This window comes from Hordeum vulgare, chromosome 3H, assembly GCF_904849725.1.
Source record: "Hordeum vulgare subsp. vulgare chromosome 3H, MorexV3_pseudomolecules_assembly, whole genome shotgun sequence".
NCBI lineage: Eukaryota > Viridiplantae > Streptophyta > Magnoliopsida > Poales > Poaceae > Hordeum > Hordeum vulgare.
Window position 1 is genome coordinate 343,346,496 of NC_058520.1, and position 21,606 is coordinate 343,368,101.

The 21,606-nt window shown below is 41.8% G+C and overlaps 1 protein-coding gene, 1 long non-coding RNA gene and 1 pseudogene across 5 annotated transcripts; 1 reads left to right on the forward strand and 2 right to left on the reverse strand.

Annotated features, from left to right (window-relative positions):
• The first annotated feature begins 405 nt into the window (after positions 1–405).
• LOC123443813 lies at positions 406–8,252 on the forward strand. Of its 3 annotated transcripts, none has more exons than XR_006630827.1 (8): positions 406–574; positions 674–769; positions 876–939; positions 4,507–4,623; positions 4,719–5,101; positions 5,210–5,308; positions 7,662–7,712; positions 7,900–8,252. It is a non-coding gene; the product is annotated as an uncharacterized LOC123443813 (long non-coding RNA). The 3 variants fall into 3 exon arrangements; XR_006630828.1 differs by lacking the exon at positions 4,507–4,623 and having other exon boundaries at positions 415–574; positions 4,719–4,924; positions 5,046–5,101; XR_006630825.1 differs by lacking the exon at positions 4,507–4,623 and having other exon boundaries at positions 413–574.
• Positions 8,253–8,917: 665 nt separating this feature from the next.
• Positions 8,918–10,950, reverse strand: LOC123443811 (annotated as a pseudogene). The gene is made up of 7 exons (XR_006630824.1): positions 10,841–10,950; positions 10,683–10,761; positions 10,469–10,604; positions 10,243–10,400; positions 9,872–10,168; positions 9,548–9,727; positions 8,918–9,473 (listed from the first exon to the last, which is right to left on the reverse strand). The product of XR_006630824.1 is annotated as an uncharacterized LOC123443811 (transcript).
• A 73-nt stretch (positions 10,951–11,023) lies between these two features.
• Positions 11,024–12,685, reverse strand: LOC123443812. Its single transcript, XM_045120344.1, has 4 exons — positions 12,125–12,685; positions 11,551–11,720; positions 11,188–11,461; positions 11,024–11,118 (listed from the first exon to the last, which is right to left on the reverse strand). The coding sequence occupies exons 2-4, from the start codon at positions 11,569–11,571 to the stop codon at positions 11,030–11,032; spliced, it is 384 nt and encodes a 127-aa protein (XP_044976279.1). The 5' UTR covers positions 11,572–11,720; positions 12,125–12,685; the 3' UTR covers positions 11,024–11,029.
• Between the last annotated feature and the right edge of the window lie 8,921 nt (positions 12,686–21,606).

Here is a 21,606-nt window from a genome sequence, read left to right on the forward strand (position 1 = left end):
AGCAATCATTTTATATTTTTTTATTAAAATTAGCATTACATTCCTTAACATACCACTTTGGTCGATGTGAAACAATCATTTTATATTTTTTTTATTAAAATTAGCATTACGGTCCTTAATATACCACTTTGGTCGATAACGGTTGATTTTAGAATTCCCGTAAACTCTTGAGGCAAATTGTAGAAATTATTATCCTGATATTTTAATCATTTTCGGAGGAAAGGAGTATATTTCTAAATGGTCTATGTTTTTTCAACAGTTGCGACCTGAAAGGAAGAGAAAGGACTGTGACACCTATTCTACTCACAACGTGTTTGTTTGGGGGGAATTGGACGTGGGGAATGGGAGTTTAAGGCCCGTGGGACTTAATTACCTTTGTTTGAATCGGGGACATGGGAATTAAGAGGGGAATGGGAAGCGGAGTATGGGAGGTCAACTCCCATAAAACTATTCCCTGGGGGACCCTAGTAATTGAGCATGGGAGGGGGATTTGACGCCCAAAAAAAAACTCGAGCTGCTCGTTATGTTCCGTGGAGGAAGGGGAAAAGCGTGCGAGAATCCCAGCGAAAACGCAGTAAAATCCTACCTAAGGACCCCTATACAGCAGCGCCATCATTAGTCCTCCAATCTAATCGGCAGCTACTAATCCAACTTGTTCTTTCCCAATCTCCAGAGCTGGCGGCAAGCATGAACAGGAGCTGAGATAACCCATTCTTTCCCTTTCCATCTTGAATCCATGGAAATTTTCATGCCAATCCAACCTTGTTATGTACACATCTAGCTATCCCATCTGGTTTTCCTAACAAAGTTGGATTCATTTCTTTTTGCTTTACAAACTGATGCAGATCTATTCTTCTTCTTTTTTTGATTCACAGGTCACAGATTTTCTCCATCACTTCCGTTCCCCCTTTGCAGTTCACGAGCAAGAGTCACCAAAAGGTTGGAGGTGCAGATTAGTACTTTGATTTAGTATTTCACTTGGTCCCTTGTTTAATTCATAAAAATATTGTACGGAAGAATCTATCTCTCAATTAGGCAGTGATGCCCTTTTTAGAAGTATAGATGGGACATGGATGTGAATATTTACTGGATGAAATCTCTTGTGCTTGTATACATTTGTTTGCTAGTCTTCAGATGTAGTTGTTGGTCATCGCTCTTGCCATTGTGGCTGCTACTTGTAGATGTGCAAAACCAAGATTGTTCATGATGCCACGAGACATATACATGAGAACTGGCAAGCCACAATGGCTGCTAGCCACCTGACATATACATGAAAACTGGCAAGCCACAATGGTTGTTAACTTGCCGTTGTGGCTGTATGTAGAGTACAATATGTATATGTCATATAGCACTTACGTTTGTGTACCTGTATGCTTCATGCTTCGTGTCAAATTCTATTCCTGTACCGATGAACGAAACAAAGAAAAATAACTCCCCACTGAATTCCCACTAATAATTCCCACCACACTCCAAACATGGAATTGAGACTAATAGTCTACTTCCCAAGTCTAATCCCTTCACAAACTCCCCCTCCTAAACTCCCATTCCCAATCCCTGAAGCTGCCAAACACGCTGTCAAGACCAAGCAGCTTCCAGCGATCCAGGAACGCTTGAGGTAGTACCCAGTTTAATCTTCTTCCGTGTGGTAGGCCGTCCATGCTGAATCTGCAATCTTAGCTTATTTTCCACATCCAGCAACAACAGGGGCGAACCGCGTCGTCATTCGGCCATTCGGCCGTTCCCCTTTTCCGTGTGCTAGGTCGTCCCTGCTGAATCTGCAATCTTAGCGTATTTTCCACATCCAAAACCAGCAGCGGCTTCTCTTATCCATTCATCAAACAGAGGAGCCTATCTTGTTCATCTATTATAAGCATCGGCAGCATACGCGTACTGTAATCAGGTGATTGTTTCCTATCTTGTTCAGTAAAATCTCCCGCATCTTCTTTCTTTTGGTTATTTCATTCTTTCGCAAAAGTCAACATTTGGAAAATATATATTTCTCTTCTAAATATCTCCATTTATTGGTATGCTTTGTTCAATTAACAGAGGTTTAGATGACATGCATATTACGGTTACCAAATTACCTTTTTCTAATATTTTAATCTGATCTGAATTGGCATGTAATAAAGAAAGGTCATCTACACTACATCTGTAGGTGATACATATTTTATGAAATCTCTAAAAGGAGAATGGTTGAACTAAAGTGTGTATTGTACTCCCTCTGTTTCTAAATATTTGTCTTTTTAGAGATTTCACTACGGACTGCATACGGTTGTATATAGACATAATTTAGAGCATAAGTTCACTCATTTTGCTCAGTATATAGTCTTTAGTTGAATCTTTAAAAAAACAAATATTTAGGAACGGATGGAGTAAATGATTTCCATTAGGCAGCATACATATGTGCACGGGTATACGACATAAATTTCTATGTTCGCATTGGATCTTTCTCATCGGTGATACATAGAAAGCCGACACTTATGAGATTGTACTACTGAAATCCAAAAGACACGCACGCTAATTGTCCAAACAACAGCTCTTCTTTTTAAATGGAAATGTTTAGCACGTTAAGTTAAACTTGTGTCAATCAAGTTGTCTTTGCCACATCTGGAAACACGGGATGCAGCAGTACGTTTACTTAGCATCAGCTCATCAGCAAGCAGGCCTTCATCGACACATCAACCCAGCAAACAGTCTAACACAGTCTGGTCGTATTATGTTGATGAACAGAGGGAGTAGTATATCTATTTTCATGGTTATGCCTTGTTGATTTTAGAAGCACATCCTTGATGCATACATAATTGATACTGATTTTGTGAAATTAGTTGTGAGTCCTTACTCGAATATTGTTTCTTAGCTGTATATGGAGAAAGAAGTATGTTGCTGACAGATAAAATATTTAAGAGATAACAATTTGAAACAAATAAGTCTGCTATGCTCTTACTCGAATATTTGTTGTAATTATAGTTGTTCGAATCTGACTATCTATAATATATCCTTGTAAACAATGTTTTTTGCAACGTTATCGGATGGACGCTCTTCATCCGATATGAGTATCTTCAATCCATTTCTGTTGGTCACCCTTGACATTGCAACATAGAGTTGTCCATGTGTGAACACTTGCCTTTGTAAGTAGAGTCCAACCTTTTCGAGAGATTGCCCCTGGCTTTTGTTTATAGTCATAGCAAAGCACACTGATATTGGATATTGTCTCCTTTTCAGAATGAAAGGCCATTTTGAATCACTTGGTGACATGATAATTCGTGGAATGTAAATTTTGTCACCAACGTTAGTACCTTGTATGACCCGGCCTTCGATGAATCGCTTTCCTAGCTGTGTTATTGTTAGCCTTGTCCCATTGCAAAGTCCTGCACTTTGATTTATGTTCCTCATAAGCATTATTGGTAATCCTACTTTCAGCCTCAGTTCATGATCTGGTATTCCAGAAAATGTTAGACTATTCAAAAACTCAGTTGGGTACAACATATCTTCATCTAGCAATGTAGACATTGCCTTGCAAGTTGTATCTGAACTGAAATAGGTTACCTCTTCTCCAGGAATTTGATTCATGATGTAGGCGTTAATCTGGTCAACAGTCTCATTTCTTGGGCACAATATTGCTCTTTCCTCTAGGTATGTTCTGTCAGTGTACTTGCTTTGTAAGTCAGGGTAGGTGCTATTAACAATAGATGATTTAGGGTCATCTCCTTCATGCAAAATAAGGTCCTCTGGAATGCTAACCCAATCCTCCTCATCTATTGAAGATGTTCTTCCATCGCCGATGTCTAGTATCCAGTTTGCAAATTCATCTGTCTTTGCTTTCTCTTCTGGACTACCTTCGGATGAATTCAGACGCATATTTTCTGTGAGTCGGTACTCCTCAAAGTTCTTCCATAGGTAGGATCTCTTAATCGATGCGGAAGTAATATGTTCCATTTTCCCCTTCGGTATAACTGGTAAGATTTGCCTGAAGTCACCTCCCAAGACTACTGTCATTCCCCCAAACGGTCTATGCTCAGCGTCCTCATATGTGAATCGAAGTATGTCTCTCAAACTCTTATCTAGTGCCTCAAAACAGTGCTTGTGTGTCATAGGTGCTTCATCCCATATTACCAGTGAAGTTTTCTTTATTAGCTCCGCAAGAAATGTTCCTTGCTTGATGTTGCATGTTGACTCGTTAGTGATCTTGAGCGGAATGTGAAATCTTGAATGAGCTATTCTTCCACCCTGTAAGAGAAGTGCTGCTATACCACTTGAAGCAACTGCTAGAACTATTTTTCCTTTGGATCTTAATTTTGTCGTGATTGCTTTCCACAGAAACGTCTTTCCAGTTCCACCATATCCGTCAACAAAAATATATTTTGCAAGACTGATGTTAACAGATTCTATTATAACATCAAAAGCCAACCTCTGATCATGATTTAGCTTTTGTAGTAACTTTGTGTGCTCTATTCTTAAATAATCTTTATCATAGTTTAGTTCCTCATTTACTAATCTATTATTTAGATCTTGAAGAATAGAACTATCTGGTAATGGCATTCCTGGAAAATCTTTGAGGGATTTACCACCTTTAGTCAGCAGTTGTTCTATCTCTGCCAGGAGCAGGCTCTTCATTTGGTCTGAGTTGAGTTCTAGGGTCCGAAAGTTGGATATTCTTCTTTGCCGATGTTGAATATCCTCCGATAGTAACTCCCAATTTGTTTGCCACAACTTTGCAGGATCCGTCACCTCGCAAAATAAAAGTATTGTGCAAAAAAGTTGGCGCATTTGAGGAGCGGAGGCCCAATGGGATGCTTCCTTGATGCAGTCATCCCACTCTTTGTCGTCATTAAGTAGCCCAAGAGCATAACATGCGGATTTGTATGTTGGATGTACAACCCCATCAACTGTTCGTATTTCTTCATATGATCTGCATCCTTTCACGGTATTTAGCAGCATTCTCCAGTAGTATTTTTCACCGCTCGTTGGTTGTGCATAGTAAATCATGCCTATGGTTTTTTTTCCACCACACCTTTTTCCTCCATTCTTTTTCTTTTGCATGCCAGGTCCATTTGTTTGGAAACTCTGCATATGTCAAACTGCGAGCTTCCCCATGCAACTGGTTGGTTGTCATCCATTCTGTGAACATTGTCTTTTCAATGTTAGGCCGAGATACAATTTGATCTAAATCCATTGAATCCGGGAACACGACAACATATTCGTTTTGTAGGTGAAATTGTAACCTTTCAACCGCAGGCTCTCTATACTGAAGAGGAAACTGAAATATGCGCCATGCGGCCTCACATCCAGATATGTAGCGGGCATCAAGGTACCTCTTGATTTCGTCGTCCCTGTTGGTTAATTTGGCAGCTCTTGTTTCTCTTTGTTGCTCTTCTGCTTCTATTAAGACGGTTGTTCGATCTTCCCCTTTGTGGATGTATTTAATTAAATACTTTATAGATCTTGATCTGTTGCACCATTCAACATTTATGTGTGCTTGATACTTCACCAGTAGTTTTCTACTGTATGACACAACAAATCTATTGTCTAGCTTCACTCCATTCTTGTCCACAGTGTTGCCATCATCTCGTCTTCTATATACTGGATAGTTCTCTTCATCTATGGTAGTCTCAGTGCAAAAAGTCTTGGGGAAATGTTTCGCACAACTTTTATCAACCATGCATGGTGATTTTAGGTTTGCTTGACCACATGGACCATGCATCATGTAATTTTGCACTGCTTCGTACCCTTCTGGATCAGTATTCTTGTCAGGAATTTCGGCTGATATGATTTTGTTGATCTGGGAAGGACTGGTATCTTTATCATCTGGGTGTAGGAACACCAATATGTGTGCATGCGGAAGGCCTCTTTTTTGGAACACTATAGTGTAGACAACTACATGAAAGTAAACAAATTTGAGAAGAAGTGATTTGGGACAATAATCTAGGAAAGAGCGAATATGTACTTAGTAGGTAAACTTACTTGCAATTGTTTGTCCAAAACACTTCCCCTTTTTTATGTCATTCATAAGTTCCTTCAGTTTTAACATGAATACTCTAGCAACAATATCTGGACGATCTTCAGGTTTCTGGCCTGGAATCAGATCCAACATTTCTTGTATTTCCGGCCATTTCGAATTGCATGTAAAAGTGATGAAGAGATCAGGATATCCAGCCCAACGACAAATCGCCATGGCATCTTGGTAGTTTTGTTGTTTATTTCTCGGACTACCATTATATGATGAGGGTAATATAATTCTTTGTCCAACTTGTTCAGTTCGTGTATCTCCATTTTCTATTGCATCATGCAGTCCTCTGTACAGTTCTGTCCTCAACTTCCCTTGATTTGTGTTGTACCAATTTAGTCTCCATTGTTCAATGCACGTTGCTGCATCAACTAAGAACTCTAGGAACAAACGCCCACTCATTTGTAAGGTTGCTGCTTGGTTCAGACGTTGCTGGATGCTATACGCATAAAACTCCAGCGTTGTTACATACTTTCTTTTACCTTTGTTGCCTCTTTTATTTTCATACTCTATTTCTGGTCTGAAACCATCTTCTCCATATGGAAAAAGCAAGGGGTACTGCATTGACATATAGCTTGGGTGCAACTCTGAAATCCTTTGTAACATTCTGTCTTTGGTCTCAACTATTATATCAAATTCATTATTTTCTCCATCTTGTTCCCCGATAATTAGTGCAGCGACTTCTGAGGCAGATGGTAGGTTGTATTGCCGTCCATCTTTCGACCTTTTGTTGATCAATCTTAGTCTTACATCTTTAATATGTTGGTTTTCGAATCTGTCCCTTGCCATACGAAACGATTTCACTAAAACATTGTGCTCATCAAGCATCTCCAGGAGTCCTTTGACAATGTTTTCATCTGGCTGTGTTTTACTCTCCATTGAAGTTGATGCATTAATCCTGTTTCACACTTCATTTTCAGTGTCATGTATGTACAATTGGGCAAATTTTGGTTTCGTCGCGTCATCTTTAGGAAGTAAAGTGCCAATCTGATGGTAGTTCTGGCCATTCAAACGGAAAACATATGGTCCAGGTGTTTGCTTATTAATCTCGTTGTCAACCTTTCCTCCCATTGACGTGAATGCGAACATTGAGTTGTACAACCTGATGTTCTGGCGGAAATTTGATGATTCTCCTCTTTCATTGTAACGTAGTAGCTGGCGGAGATATGACGGAGCTTGTTTCAGTGGTGGTAATTTTACTTTCCCTTCCTTGCAGCAGAGACCAAATTTTGGAATTGTGATGTTACCTGTCTTTGTGCTTCTCTCTCCATGCCACATAATGGCATTGCAAAATTCACAAACACAATTTGGTTTTCCAAAATATGAAACTTGAGTGACATCCTTCGCTACATTCGATACTTCACAGCCATTGTCCTTTTCTGTCCTTAGTCGTTTGCTCTTTTTCAGCTCGAGTATCTCTTTCCTTTTCTGCCTAGCTTCCTTCGTTGCTGCTCTAATGATATCTCATTGACTATCATTAGATTGTAGTGTCACTTGTTTGGAGGCTGCTTGCTCGGGTACTTGGACTGCTTGACGACGCCGCATATTCCTGCATTATATTTTGTTATCATTTTAATATTCCATGTAAACTAACCTGTGTATGATTATTTTTGGTACCGTGGTAATGAATACCTTCTGTTGTTTTGATTTTCTCCAGTGCGTGTTCGAAGCATGTTAACTGTGGCCAGCGAATCCTGAAATAAATGAGGTAAAAGGTGTAACACTTTGTCTAAGAATTGACACAGATCTCATGGTTTCCCATTGTTTTTTAGAAGTACTCGTTGGATATTATTCCTCATCTAAGATATCTGAAAGTGAGGACATCTTATAAATAATCGATTTTATTTGTCCAGAAATTCAGAATTGCTTATGATAATTTAATGTAAACATGTTAGGCACCACACTGTTCTCAAGGATGCTGAAGTTATTTGTACAGAAGAATCAGTTTCCGGATAAGATTCTTTTTCCTATGGATTGTTTTCAAACAAAGGATTTAAATCATCTAAAATCATTGTTCTATTGTTAAAGAAGGTTACATGTGTTGTCACCTTGTAAGGAGAGGACGTATATGCTCTGTATTTGGAGATCTAAATTTCAAGTTTATCGTTGATTCCTCTGTATAATTTCTGTTAATACAGAGCATGTGTAATGAGATCGGAGAGTTGGTGCATGTATTTAATCATGGAAGGAGACATGCATGTATTATTTGTGGAAGGAGTTAATGAACATTACCTGCAAGTAGGACGTATATGCTCTGTATTTGGAGATATCGTTGATTTCTCTCTATAATTTCTGTTAATACAGAGCATGTGTAATGAGATCGGAGAGCTGGTGCATGTATTTAATCATGGAAGGAGACATGCATGTATTATTTGTTGAAGGCGTTAATAAACATTACCTGCAAGTAGTGCCACACAGCCTTTCTGCTCCTTGCCGCTGGCGAGAGGAGTAATTAACCTGTGTATGCGGTGTGGGATAAGATCGGGGGCTATGTTTTGCCCGGTTATAGTTTATGGTTAGAGTTTGTCATGCGTGCGTTTTAAACCTAAGCTTATATCTGAACCGTTATTATTTTGTGTCACCAGATAGATGTGTCCTACTTTAAGTCAACTTTCATGCATACTACAGTATTAAAATATATGCACGTCTTGGGTACACATTATTTTTCTTCAGAGATTGTATGTTACACGCATGACAACTTATCTATATCTCCTTTGTGCAAAACTAATAATTAAGTCATAAGCTTTCCGTGTAGCGCATCAACATGTCAAAATTTGGATGTCGTTCAGAGGCGTATTCTGTAGTTCATGAACATGTGAAAATCACTAATGCGTGTATGGGAAAACTGATGTACCGCTCCCGTGGCTGCTTTTGCTTAGTATTTTTAACTAAAAAATAATTAAATTGGCTGCATTACACTGAACAGTTACTCATGATTAATAAGAGAATAATGACTTTACTAACACAAAGGTACGCTATTACATTTTTTAAAAAGCAATCTAAACAACGATGTTCATAAAAAGTACAAATCTGATGCTCGTATATGTTCTATTACATGCTAAATTATTGGATTTCCACTAATCAACGATTTGTCTTCCGAGTTCTTGAAACACCACACTTTTGAATGTCTTTGTTCATCAATTCTTTGTCGACACAACTACGCCTTGTCCTAGGCCTTGAATCATTGTGCTGCCGAGTACCTTCCTGCTCCGATTCTTCTTCATGGTTATTATTTACTTGCTTGCTATCAATACCAGCACATTTGCGAGTTGCGACACACTTTCTCTTGGGGCCTGCTTCCATAGATTTTGATTTGATTATTTCCTGAATATCTTTAGTTTTTGGTTCCTCATCAAGGTGTACAATACGACCTGTGTTGCTTCTCCTACCCCTTTTGGTCCGGTTAATATTCATCATCCTCTGGTTCTTGCTTTATCGTTTTCATAACTGATAACTTGTCTGCTTGCCCCTGCGAAAGCATTTGTAGCAATTAGGGACGTGCAGAACTATAAAAGAACATGCAAATACACCAAAAAAACTTACATGTATATCCTTTTGAATTCCCTTTTTCTTAGACTCCTTATCACCAACAGATATGGATTCATCTTTCTCTTCACTATCCTGATTTTCTGATTCTTCATCATCTGAATGTGCAACATGATGTGTGTTCCTAGTCCTCCTAGTTCTTTTAGTGCATGTTAGAATGGGTTTATCATCCTCCATCTGCCCATTCAAGACATTGGGTGTGTCAGTAACATGCTTGTACAAAAACATACCAATTTGCGTAAATTGTCATTAACATTCACTATGAAACATGACATGCACATACAAAATAATATAGAGCATGATAGTACAAATAGATGATACCTGCTCAACATTTGAATCATGTGGTGCTGAATCTTTTTCAGAATCTATGAAAAAGATTCTATGAACAGTGTATTCTTGATAACCATACTTCAAATTACAGTCATTCAATTTGAATTGAAAAATCTATTTCTGCCCACATATTTTCTGAATTTGTTTTGTCTGCTCATGGATATCAAAATCATCCCTATCTATCAAAAGGCTTGCAGATTGCTTAATCAATTTTTTTTTGCTTCTGCTTCAAACATGGTGCAAGTTGTTGTTGCACTGAGATCACATATCTCCAGCTTAAGTTTGTACCTAGTAATAAAATGGAACATGTGGTTAGTGGAGGACAAATTACTAACTAAGGAATGAGATAGTATCAAATTCACCTTGGACATGTGTTCTCAGGTTCTTTCTCACATTTTGGACAGTAGAAGTGGTTCCCTTGTTTTTGTACTTTTTTGTTGCATTTGCGGCATCCTATGTAGTACCACTCATCTGATGTATCAATTGACTTAATCATTGCTTCTGTCGTATAGAACTTTTCCTGTCCATTGTAGGTTAAATTAGCACATAAAATATATGAAAAAGGAATATAATACTAACTACAAATACCTGTTTTTCGGATTCATATGTAATTTCAGTTATTTCTTTTAGGGTTCTTCTGTTATAGAGCATCTGTTCTTGAATTGTGCCTTGCAAGTGGGCTTCCGGCTGTATTTCCTCTACCATATCATCTTGCAAGCAATACCTGTTATGCATATGAGATAAGAATCCATGTATGTAGTAGAACATGTTTTTTCATATTTCTGCAGAATATCTGTTTCACCTCCTTTGAAGCTCATTTGTTTCAGGGATGTCCAAATCGATATAAACTCTAGTTGCACCTGTAGATGACAGCAAGTACTCTGCATGCACTTGATATATCAAATGATGTATAAAAAACACTCCTAGAAATACTTGCCCATTGTTAATTCAAATACAAACCTTTCAGTTTTCTGATAGTAGTTGATGTTACTATGACAACATGGCCCAAAGAATCTTCATCAATTTGTCCAACCTTATTACCCCATAGTCTAATGTTAATTTTTTGATCCCTGAATGTTCCAAGAGAAATACCTATTAGCACCCATCACAATTGTAGTTATCTGATTTCTTTTAATATACTCACTCAATTCAAAGCACAATATCTCGAATCTTTGAAATCCCATGGGTTGTCTGTGTTTCTTCAATATGCCCTATGTAACTTGCTACGCCGATGACATCTGCTAAGTAAAGTGGTATTAATATGTAGAAAACATGGAAATGAATAATGGAAACAAATAGAATCATACCAGATAAGTAAATCTTCTGGTCGTCTCTTGCGGAAAGAACTTCAATACTACAAAATGTGAAGCTTTGTTCTTCTATTCTGATATTTTTTAGACCTTTTATCTCTTGAATTTTTGTTGTGTGCAAGAAATTTAAAATCTTTTCACTTTCAACTGGACGGAAATTCATTGCAGATGTAACCTTAAAATTTGCAATCGTGTAGACTGAACCTTCTTGGATCAATGGTTTGAACTTGTTAACCATATGTTTCATTACCTTGCCATGTATCATAGTGCCCTGAAACATTATAGTGCAGCGAGAAGATGAATTAATATTATAGTAACTATTAAAACTCACAATTGTGTGTTTATGTTGGAAAACCATACCTCTTCATCAAGTAGTATCATGTCAAGGCTAATAAGTTCATTGTTGTTGAGGTTAATGGCATCCCATAGCCTAATTATTCTGACCTTGACTTACCAAGAATCCTTTTCTTTGCTAATATCATGGAGCATATCGTATGCCATCGTTTTGAAGGAACAGGGAAGAAGTTGACCTGTAAAAACACATTTTTTTTAAGATCGCTACTCACTAAGTCTCTAACAAATCGAAGGATTCAGTTGGAAAGAAAGATTAGATATGGGTCGTCATGCAATTTGCAAGCGGTATGAAGTGCATAGCCTAACAATTTGATTGAATTGAACAAACGAAATAAATAATCTCTCTAAAAAGTGGGCGACGAAGCAACAGTAAAAATTGAATTGTATGCAAACACAATTTTGTTGATTAGTACTTCCTTAATCTTTGCCAAATCCAAGGATTCACTTGAAAAGAAAGATTTTCTCGTGACCATCATGAAGTTCATAAGCAGTAAGAAGTGAATAGCCTAAAATTTCGCTTTAACCAATGAAACAAATAATCTCTGAAAATTAAAATTTGGCAACGACGAAGCTTTCGTACCAAACATGAGAAGGTTCACCAGCGACGATGTTCACAGCCGACAGGAGACTCCTTGATGTTGAGACTGTTTCTGTTAGGCTGCAGTTAATATATAAGCTACCGGTATGGGCTTGGTTGAGCTCCGTTGCAATCTCCACAAAGTGTCCAGAGAGGGTACGTGAGAAAATCAAGGAAGTGTCCAGAGAGCATACGTGAGAAAATCATTAATAATCCTAATACAGTTGCAAAGATAAGGTCGATTCACGTTTTACATCAGGGAAAAAATCAAAAGAAATCGATGACGAACCCGATCTATATCCCAACTTGGCCGCTCCGATTTGAGAGAGATTTGGTTTCTTTTCCCCTGGGAAAAGGTGAGAGATTCCATGGCGTGAGCGCACCAGATCAATTCCCTAATTTGCTTGCTATACAATTTGACAAATATAGATTTCTTTTCTGTGGGGAGGGAAGGAGGAGACCATGGTGATGAGGAGAGAACGTGGGGAGGAGACCATGGGGATGAGGAGATGACGTGGGGGAGGAGAGGAGGAGACCATGGGTATGAGGAGAGACTATGACCGTATGACGTACGGTTAGTTTAGTTTTTTAACTCAGAGAAGAATAGGACGTGGCGAAGATAGATTTTTACGATTAATCAGCACGTAATAATACAGTCCCACCAGATTCGATTAATGTGCACGGTAATAATACGGCCCCATCAGATTAACGGTTGGTATTTTCTGATTAATGTGATAATTTTTTGGGAGTCCTCCACCACATTCGATTAATCTGCACCGTAATAAAACGGCCCCACGAGATTAACGGTTGGTATTTTCTGATTAATGTGATAATTTCTTGGGAGTCTATAATTAGTATAAAGTATAGATTTAGTACAACATAAAAAAATTGAATAACTGACATGAATAATAATATTTACATATACAATTTAAGTTGTGAATCTTACGAACTAATAATCATCATCAATAAATGCATCATCATCATCATTATCACGCATGTCTTCATGAATGACGTGCTCATCGGGTTCAACGACATGAAGTTGTGGAAGGCCTTTCTGTAATCGGTCAAGCATTGATAGGTCATCTGCATCAGTAACATCTTCTTGTTCCAGCTCTGCTGGTTCCGGCTCAGGGGTGAAGTTGGATTCATTGTTGCTGTCTACTTCCATGTTCTGGGGTGAAGCACGACGGTTTTTGAAACGTTTCTTGGAAGAATTCTCCATCATATGTGTCTGGGTTAATATGAGGTTCATAATCCTGTTCATTTGGGGGAGGTGGTCTAACATGTGACGGCACTTCATAAACAACATACCAACCTTTCAGATTCTTATCAGTTTGGCATGCCCACGGTAGATAGAAAACTTGGGTCGCCTGTTGAGCCGTAATATAGACATCGGGAACATATAAATGGGTGTTTGAATTGATTTTGACTAGTCATATATGTTCATGAGTCCTTCTAGTCTCCTTAGGCTGGAACCAATAACATTTGAAGACTACGACGTTCGGTGGGTTTTCACCATAGAATTAAAGTTCATAAATTGCTTCAACTCTTCCATAATAATCGATAACACCTTCGCCGATAGCAAACACACCACAATTTGTAGATTTCCGGTCGGGCATACATAGCTCTTTGCCAAAGGTACAAAAGAGATACCCGTTGATGTTGTATTTCTCAAATGAACGAACCGTATAGTCAAAACCATTAGCGTCTTGTCTCAATTCGGCTTCCATAGACTCTGAATTATCCTACAAGTTTAATACGAAACGATTGTTGCATTAGCCGCAAGTTAGACCAAGAAATGAAATGATCCATTATTGATAATTAACGTTTGTTTGAACCAAGAGATGAAATCGGGATAGTCGCCTCCTGTCTTTGCCAGAAGGTCATACTCTTTGACGGAATCATTTTCGATCACCGCTTATCCGATAATTTGGCGACGTATCGGCTGTATGAAATATCCGGGAACAACAGCAGTTCAAAGGAATTAGAAGTTACGAGAAAATGTGCCGAGAACTTATTACTCGATGTACGGCCGCACTTCTGTTAGGTTGTTGAAGATATACAACGAAATGTTCTGCCATTCTTCCACATCCAACGTTATTGGTTTCAAAGCACCGGCTGGTGCGAGCTTCCTTTTATATAGGCTGAGGTTGGAACCACCTTTTTAGGGTCTGCATCATTGTACTGAGGCTTCGGATTATGCAAATGATCATTGTACGCTTATTTTTACATTTAGCTCGAAGCGTCTTCTGCATCCTCTCAATTGCATAGCACCAACGATGTTGCACGGGCCCACCCAATCTTGCCTCGGTGGGTAGATGTAAAATCAAATGTTGTATTGGATTAAAGAAGCCCGGCGAAAAATCGTCTCTAACTTGCACAACAACTCCGATGCAAACTCCTCCATGTCATCTACCACGCCAGGCGACAATTCTTGCGCACAAAGAACACAGAAGAAATAGCTCAGCTCCGCCAGTACTAGCCATTTCTCCTCAGGAATAAAGCCACGTAACATCATCGACATTACCCGCTCTAGCCATATGTTCCAATCATGACTCTTGAGACCAAATATTTTTAATTTTTCAAGACTCGCTCCCCTCTTTAGATTCGCTGCATACCCATCGGGGAACATCAAGTGCATTTCGACCCACAAGATAATTTCCCTCATAGCTGGCCTTCCAAGATTGAACCATGCCTTTGGCTTCGACCAGTTCTGCTTTCCTTTGCCTTCTCGCATGTTTTGTAACGGTCTATGACATAGTGTCTCTTGATCGACTCTAGCCTTAGTATTATTCTTTGTCTTCCCATATATGTCGAACAATGTACCAAAAAAAGCATGTCCGATATTGTGTGGAAGAAGGAGGTCTTTGAAGTAAAGAAAATCCCAGAAGCATGGCTTGTGAGTCCAGGCGTATTTTGAATTATACCCCTTGAAATACCTTGGACGCTATGCGTCGGGCATATACCCTGCAGTGTAACCCGGCTTGGAGTATGACCCGCCAAAGGACTTGGCGACTCACCGGCGACTCAGCAGTGACCTGGCGGGCGACTCATACTTGTCCCCACAGGCGACTTAGATAAATGACGAAGGCCCAAGGCCTAGCGTGCACCCTGGCATAAGGCGACTCATAGAGAGGCCAGGAGGGCCGACTCACAAGAGAAGGCCCAAGAAAAGGAAAGACTCCCACAAGAAGGAAACAAGACCCGGATTAGGATTCAAGAGAGACTAGTCCTATTCCTACTGCTAGTAGGACTCTACATGTAAACCAACCCCTTCCACCTATATAAGGAGGGGTAAGGCGCCCCAAGAGGGGGGGACAGGAGACACAACTTAGGTCTAGATAAGACAAATCATGAGATAGACAGATGAGACACCCACGAGATTAGAGGTGGCGAGTTTGCACCCTTGTAATCGAGATCATCGTCTTCATCAATGCAACACAAGCAGGACGTAGGCTTTTACCTCCATCGGAGGGGCCGAACCTGGGTAAACTCGCGTCTCTCGATTCCGACCAACCCCTTCAAGCCGTCACATGGTTGTGATGGCCTCACACCGAAGTTCTCTCACGAGGACATCTGCCGTGACAAAACCACGACAGTTGGCGCCCACCGTGGGGCTGATCGTACGGTGGTATTGTGTTCTTGGAGGGACCTTTTGAAAGGATCGAGACACAGAAGGATCTACATCATCTTCGTGAGCCGGCGAACAACTTGTACAAGATTAGTTTGAGACGAGGGAAGATCAGGTATACGATCTATCTGCCGTTGTGGCCGTATGATTCTTCAAATCGCAGGATTCCGCCGAGATTGCCAACTGAAGTTTCTACGCGAGTAGTCGACCGCGTCCAGATCAAAATTGAAAGATTCCTGTGTAGGCCAAAACAGATAGATTCCAGTTCCATCAAGATTGATTTACTCTGTCCGCCGCTTCTCCCCAGAATCACATCAAGATTGATTTACTCAACAGAGGCAAACGCTGGAGCACCTCAAATCCTATCCAGAATTGTTGCTGCTACGCATCAAGTAGTACTACTAGTACTAGTTCTTGTCATGAAGGTCAATGCAAGAGATGAAAAAACGTGTTCGGTTTGACCAGATAGAAAAGGACATGGATTCACTACTTCATTGCCGTCGAATCGCCTCGCCGACGCACCTGCTCGTCAAGGCGCCGTGCTTTGAGCCGCCACGTTGTCGACCATACCCGAAGCCTTCGTCGCGTCGGCCTGCGCCGAGCATCCGAGTTCGAGTCGCCCCGTTGCGCCTTTTTCCTGCTGCCGCATATTCAAGCCAGAGTAGCCCACAATCCTTTAATTAGAAGTCAAATGCCTCGCTGCATCCGTGCTCATGCTGCACACACATCCATCCAGTCATCCCGCCTCGCTGCATCAGCTGTCAACCTGCCAAGTCTTTGCATTGAGCCAGCCAACTCTGATCCGCCGTTTCCATGGCTGTCGGGACCGCGATCCTAAGCCATAGGAATCCAGCCTGTAACACATCGCATCCCTTTGCGGTCTCACGCACGGTTAACTCCACGGCTGCAGCCTTACCTTAGCCGGGACCGTTTGCGTCTTTTGACTCGCGTATGCAATAGTGTCGCTAGCATTCCAATGTCAAAGAACCCGGATCGACATGTCTAGTCATAAACCAAAGTGGCAGTACCGCACAAGGACAGACATGACCCAACAAAGCAGGTGTCGGTCACCAGCGAGTGTAGACGAGTCGTAGCAAGCTACAAGGACTCCATTACATCGCGTGACATTTCCCCAAAGAGGACAGACACAACAGCTAAGAAGGACACATGCCGGTCAACCAATGTGTCCGGAGCAGTAGCGAACTACCAAGGCTCGTTGGATCACAAAGGGGCATTTCCTTGTAAGGAATGCTACTAAAGCTCACGACTAGGTAATCGAACCCCATACATATCAAGTACGACACACGTACGCGTGGCATACCGATATGTATAGATACATCGATGGCATCACAACATAACCATAAACATACAACCTTTATTTAAGAGGCTCGGAAGAGCCACACATATAATATTACACATTAAGGGTCTCACGACCCATAATAGCAGTCATTCAGTTACAAGCCAGCGGAAGAGTTTAAACTGTCTGAGTACAGACAGGGCAACTAGAAGGCACATGGCCTGACTATACTACAGATCCAACGTAGGGCCAGATCGTAGCTGGGACACCAGCTACTCGTCGTCGTTGATGTCTACGAAGAACCCTCCATTAGGGTCATTAGCAACCTCTGCAACATTTATTAAGCAAACATGAGTACGAAGGTACTCAGCAAGACTTTAGGATAACTAACTACTCATGCAAGGTATCAAAAGGTATTGTGGGGTTTCATGCGGAAAGCCAGCATTTGACTCGTGGCTAGACAACTTGCATTTTTTAAAAAAAATTGACAACTTGATTTCTCGCACACGAGTCCACTAACACCACAACAATACACTATCGTGGAATATTTCCGTCTCCATACGGAAATGCCGTCCACGACACTCACGCTTATCTTGACAATTTTATGAGCAGCCATTGAAGTTATCTATGAACAACATATGTCTCCAAGTAGTCCATATCCGCGGACGCGGCTATTCGAATAGATCATAACCCTGCAAGGGTGTACTTCGTCACACACGCTCTCGCCACTTATCGCCATGTGCACGTCATGCACCTCGACAACCTTCAAGCGGAAGCCCAGCGAGGGAGTCGGCCACGACCGTTAACCACACTAGTACCTAGTCCAGGTTTATCGCCTATCTGAGAGTAACCCGTACGGAAGTCCGGCCGAGGTTTCCGCCACGGCCCCAAACGATGTGCGCAGGGCTCCCAAGCCCACCATCCGGGTGCCACTTGGTACACCGTGCCACTGCCTACCGCATCACGGCCCACCTCTCAAGTCAGCACCATGCACGGCCTCCAGCATTACTATAAACACCAGAAACTACTTGCAACTCCTGGACCGAGTACTAAGCGATTAATAGGCCGAGCGGGGTCATATTTCAGGGCCCAGCATGTGGTAGTATCTAGTCTTGGATTACATACACGGAACTCAGTTCCTAAGGACGGTTCCAATGAAACAACCCGCCATGTACTCCTACACAGCCTTTCACCGGTACCTTTACCAAATCAAGTTCAACACACAACCTTTGCTCACCGAACACATTCTCACAATTCTGTTCATCTCCCAGATGACAGACCATACACAACTCTAAGCATAGCATGCATAGCAGGATAAGGCACATCAAGGCTCAAGCAACTACCAGGTATGCTAGGTTACAAGGTTCGTCTATTTACTGTGACAAGGTTAGGTCATGCAAAGGAAGTGGGTTCAACTAATCGTGGCAAAAGCAGTTGAAGCATTTGATCCTAATGCAATAAATAAGTGCAGGAGCAAGAACATGGGAATTATCGGGATGATCAAAAGGGTTGCTTGCCTTGTTGCTCAGAGGAGGGACAATATCCGTCAGACGGATATTCGGTGGAATCCGGGGGTGCGGAGCCTACCGAGATGAATGGCAACAATCAATAACAATCATATGCAAGCAAGATGATGCATGAGCATGGCATGAGAATGCAAGGTGATAAACTATTATAATCAACATGTATTAGGTTTGAAATTGATTTGAATCACATTCAAATATCAATTCAAACGAGGTATTCTCGGATACCGATTTAATTGATTCGACCTGATGCTCAGATCAATTTGATGTTAACATGCATGAGATGTCATGTTAGGGTACTGATTTGTAATTAGGACAGTGTGTGATCATGTCATTCATAATGAAATTTGAATATTTTTCAAATTCCATTTATAAAGTATTTATAAGAATTGGCTTATTCATTAATCTACATGTTTGGGTTCTGTAACTTTTTCAAACATGATTGAAAATAGCATATTCAGATTCCTTGAATTTTTCTGATACTTTTCATATATAAATTATTTTCATTGGAGTTACAGATTAATTTCTATGAATTTTTGAAGTTTTAAACATTTCTGGAATTATTTTTATACTGGAAAATACTTTTATTGCATCAGCATGACATCAGCAGGTCCAGCAGGCCGTTGAAAGTCAAACCTGACGAGTGGGACCCACTGGTCAGTCTCTTAGGTCAATTTTAGATTAGGATTAATCTTATCTAGTTAATTAAACCCACTAGACCCACATGTCAGTGTCTTATTATTTTTACTGATTTATTTTTATTATTTCTAATCTTGCCAGAGGCTGACCCCACCGGTCAGTGGCTCAGGCCAGCCGAGGTCCACCGGCGGCGAGGTCGTCCTCGCCGGTGGGGAGCCTCCGGCGAGCACCAGAACGTCGGGAGGGCTCGGAAATGGCGCACAGAGGGCCAAACGCACGGCTGAGACCATCGGAGGAACGGCCACTCGATGGCGCGCATGATGGAACAAGCCCCAGGGGCTGGGGTGGCCGGGATCAACGCCGGCGACGAGCTTGGCGGCGACCAAGTTCGGCCATCATCGAAGCCATCGGATACGGGGTCAAAATGCTCGGGGCTGGGCACCTAACGCATCTACATGACGTCCTGAGGCTGTTGGTAGCCTCAGACGGACCAGCACTTCACCGGAGGGCTGCCGGCGACGAGCTGCAGCGGCGGTCCTCGTCGGGCTCCGATGAAACTAGGGCTAGAGGAGGGGATCGACGGGGAGATCTTAGGGGAAAAGACCGCATGCTCACGGGGAGTGCAGTGGTGGCGCTAGTCTGCTCGGGGACGACCTGGAGAGGGAGAACGTCGGCGGCGATCTTCGGTGACCCGAGGAAGAAGACGACGGCTGCGCCTTGATTCACTGCATTTGGGCGTCGGGCTCGTGGCTAGGAAGCTTCAGGGGGTTGCGGCGGAGCTAACGCGCGGCTCAGAAGGAAGGGAGGTCGGCTAGAACGACGACGAGCTCGAGCTCTGCTCGGGCTCCAATGGCGGCAGAAGGGGGAGGAGAGATCCGAGAGGAGAGGGAGAACTGGCGCTGGGAATGGATAGGGGTGGCCTCGGGGAGCTTATCCCCGGCCTTGCCAGCGCGAGGCGGCGGCCAGGCAGGCGCACAGGTGCGTGGCCGCGCCGGAGAACGCGGCGGCCACCTCCTGCTGCTCACTGGCGGGGAGGAAGACGACAGGGGCTTAGATGGGCCGGGCCAGGTGAGCGACAGGTAACCTCTTTTCCTTTTTCTTTCTGTTTTTGTTTCTGTTTTGCTATTTCACTCATTTTCTAATTATTTCAACTCCCAAATAAATTGTAAAAGCTATGTTAAGCATCCTAGAATATTTGTTGGAATATTTCCAACTATTTCCAAAGTTTTCAACATTTTTGAAAATTTAAAGTTTCTGATTTCAAATTTTAAAACTTGAAACCAGTAGCTTTTGCATTTATTTAAAATGCTTAAAGTGTCAAGAAAATAGTTTTCTCCAATGCTCATTTACTTTCATGATTTATCAGAAAGTTTGAACATTTCTTGAGGCCATTTTGGATTCATTGATTTTAACTAGTTTGAGATTTTCTTTATTTAAAGTAGTGGCTAGGGTTTGAGTTTTTCCTTTGCCACTTTCTTGTTCTTGTTGACAAATTCTTAGATGCAATGCAAAGAAGACATGAGCACAAGACTAACTTGCTTAAGGGGTCAGGGATGTGACAATGGCCCGCCGCCGTCAGTCGTTCTTGCCGTCATGGATGCATTTCCAAGCTGCCGTGGGCCATCTTGGTCGGTCCGGCCGTCGCGCTTTGAGCCGCCCGGCCGCCTCAGCTGCATCGCTTCCAATCACACGTCGCCGATAAAGCTGCCATCAGCTTCCTGTTGCCGAGCCGCCGTTGTTTCAGTCGCAGTCCTCACCTCCGAGCGGCCTGGGCCTGTGCTGAACCTCCCATCCGAGCAACCATGGGCCATGGTTTGCACCTCCTTGTCACTGGGGACTAGGACCACCAGCTGCAAGAGCCTTGCGTGTGCATGGAGCCCAAACACCAGACGCCGAACACACTCAGCAAGCCTCACGGTCGAGTTGCGATCGAGTCTTGGTTGCCTTTCCCATCAGCAAAAAGAAAAGAAGAAGAATAGGGCACTACGTGGAGAAACTTGGAAGCTGTACATGAGCTAGTTCTGCTCGCGTATGAAGCGTACGGGTGCGCCATGCATATATACGCTGAGCTCCAAAAACACTACAAGCTAATCATCAGATGTCAAATCCCAAGGACGTGTCCGAAAATCTAAAGCCTGAGGCAGTACCTGCGTACAGAGGAAAAATCAATTGGCCGCTACTTCAATATGATGCTCCCAGGCAGTCATTACTGAAAAAGGAGAAGATCACGTTGATACAACTACTACAATTAGAAATACATCTTAAGCGGTCGTCCGACTGTGTCCATCATTATCTAATACCAGCGTCTGTGTTCAACCGACAAAATATCAGGACGATTGTTTATTAAAAATGACGCCATATTACGAGTACGGAGCTCGTGTCAATCGACGCGCCA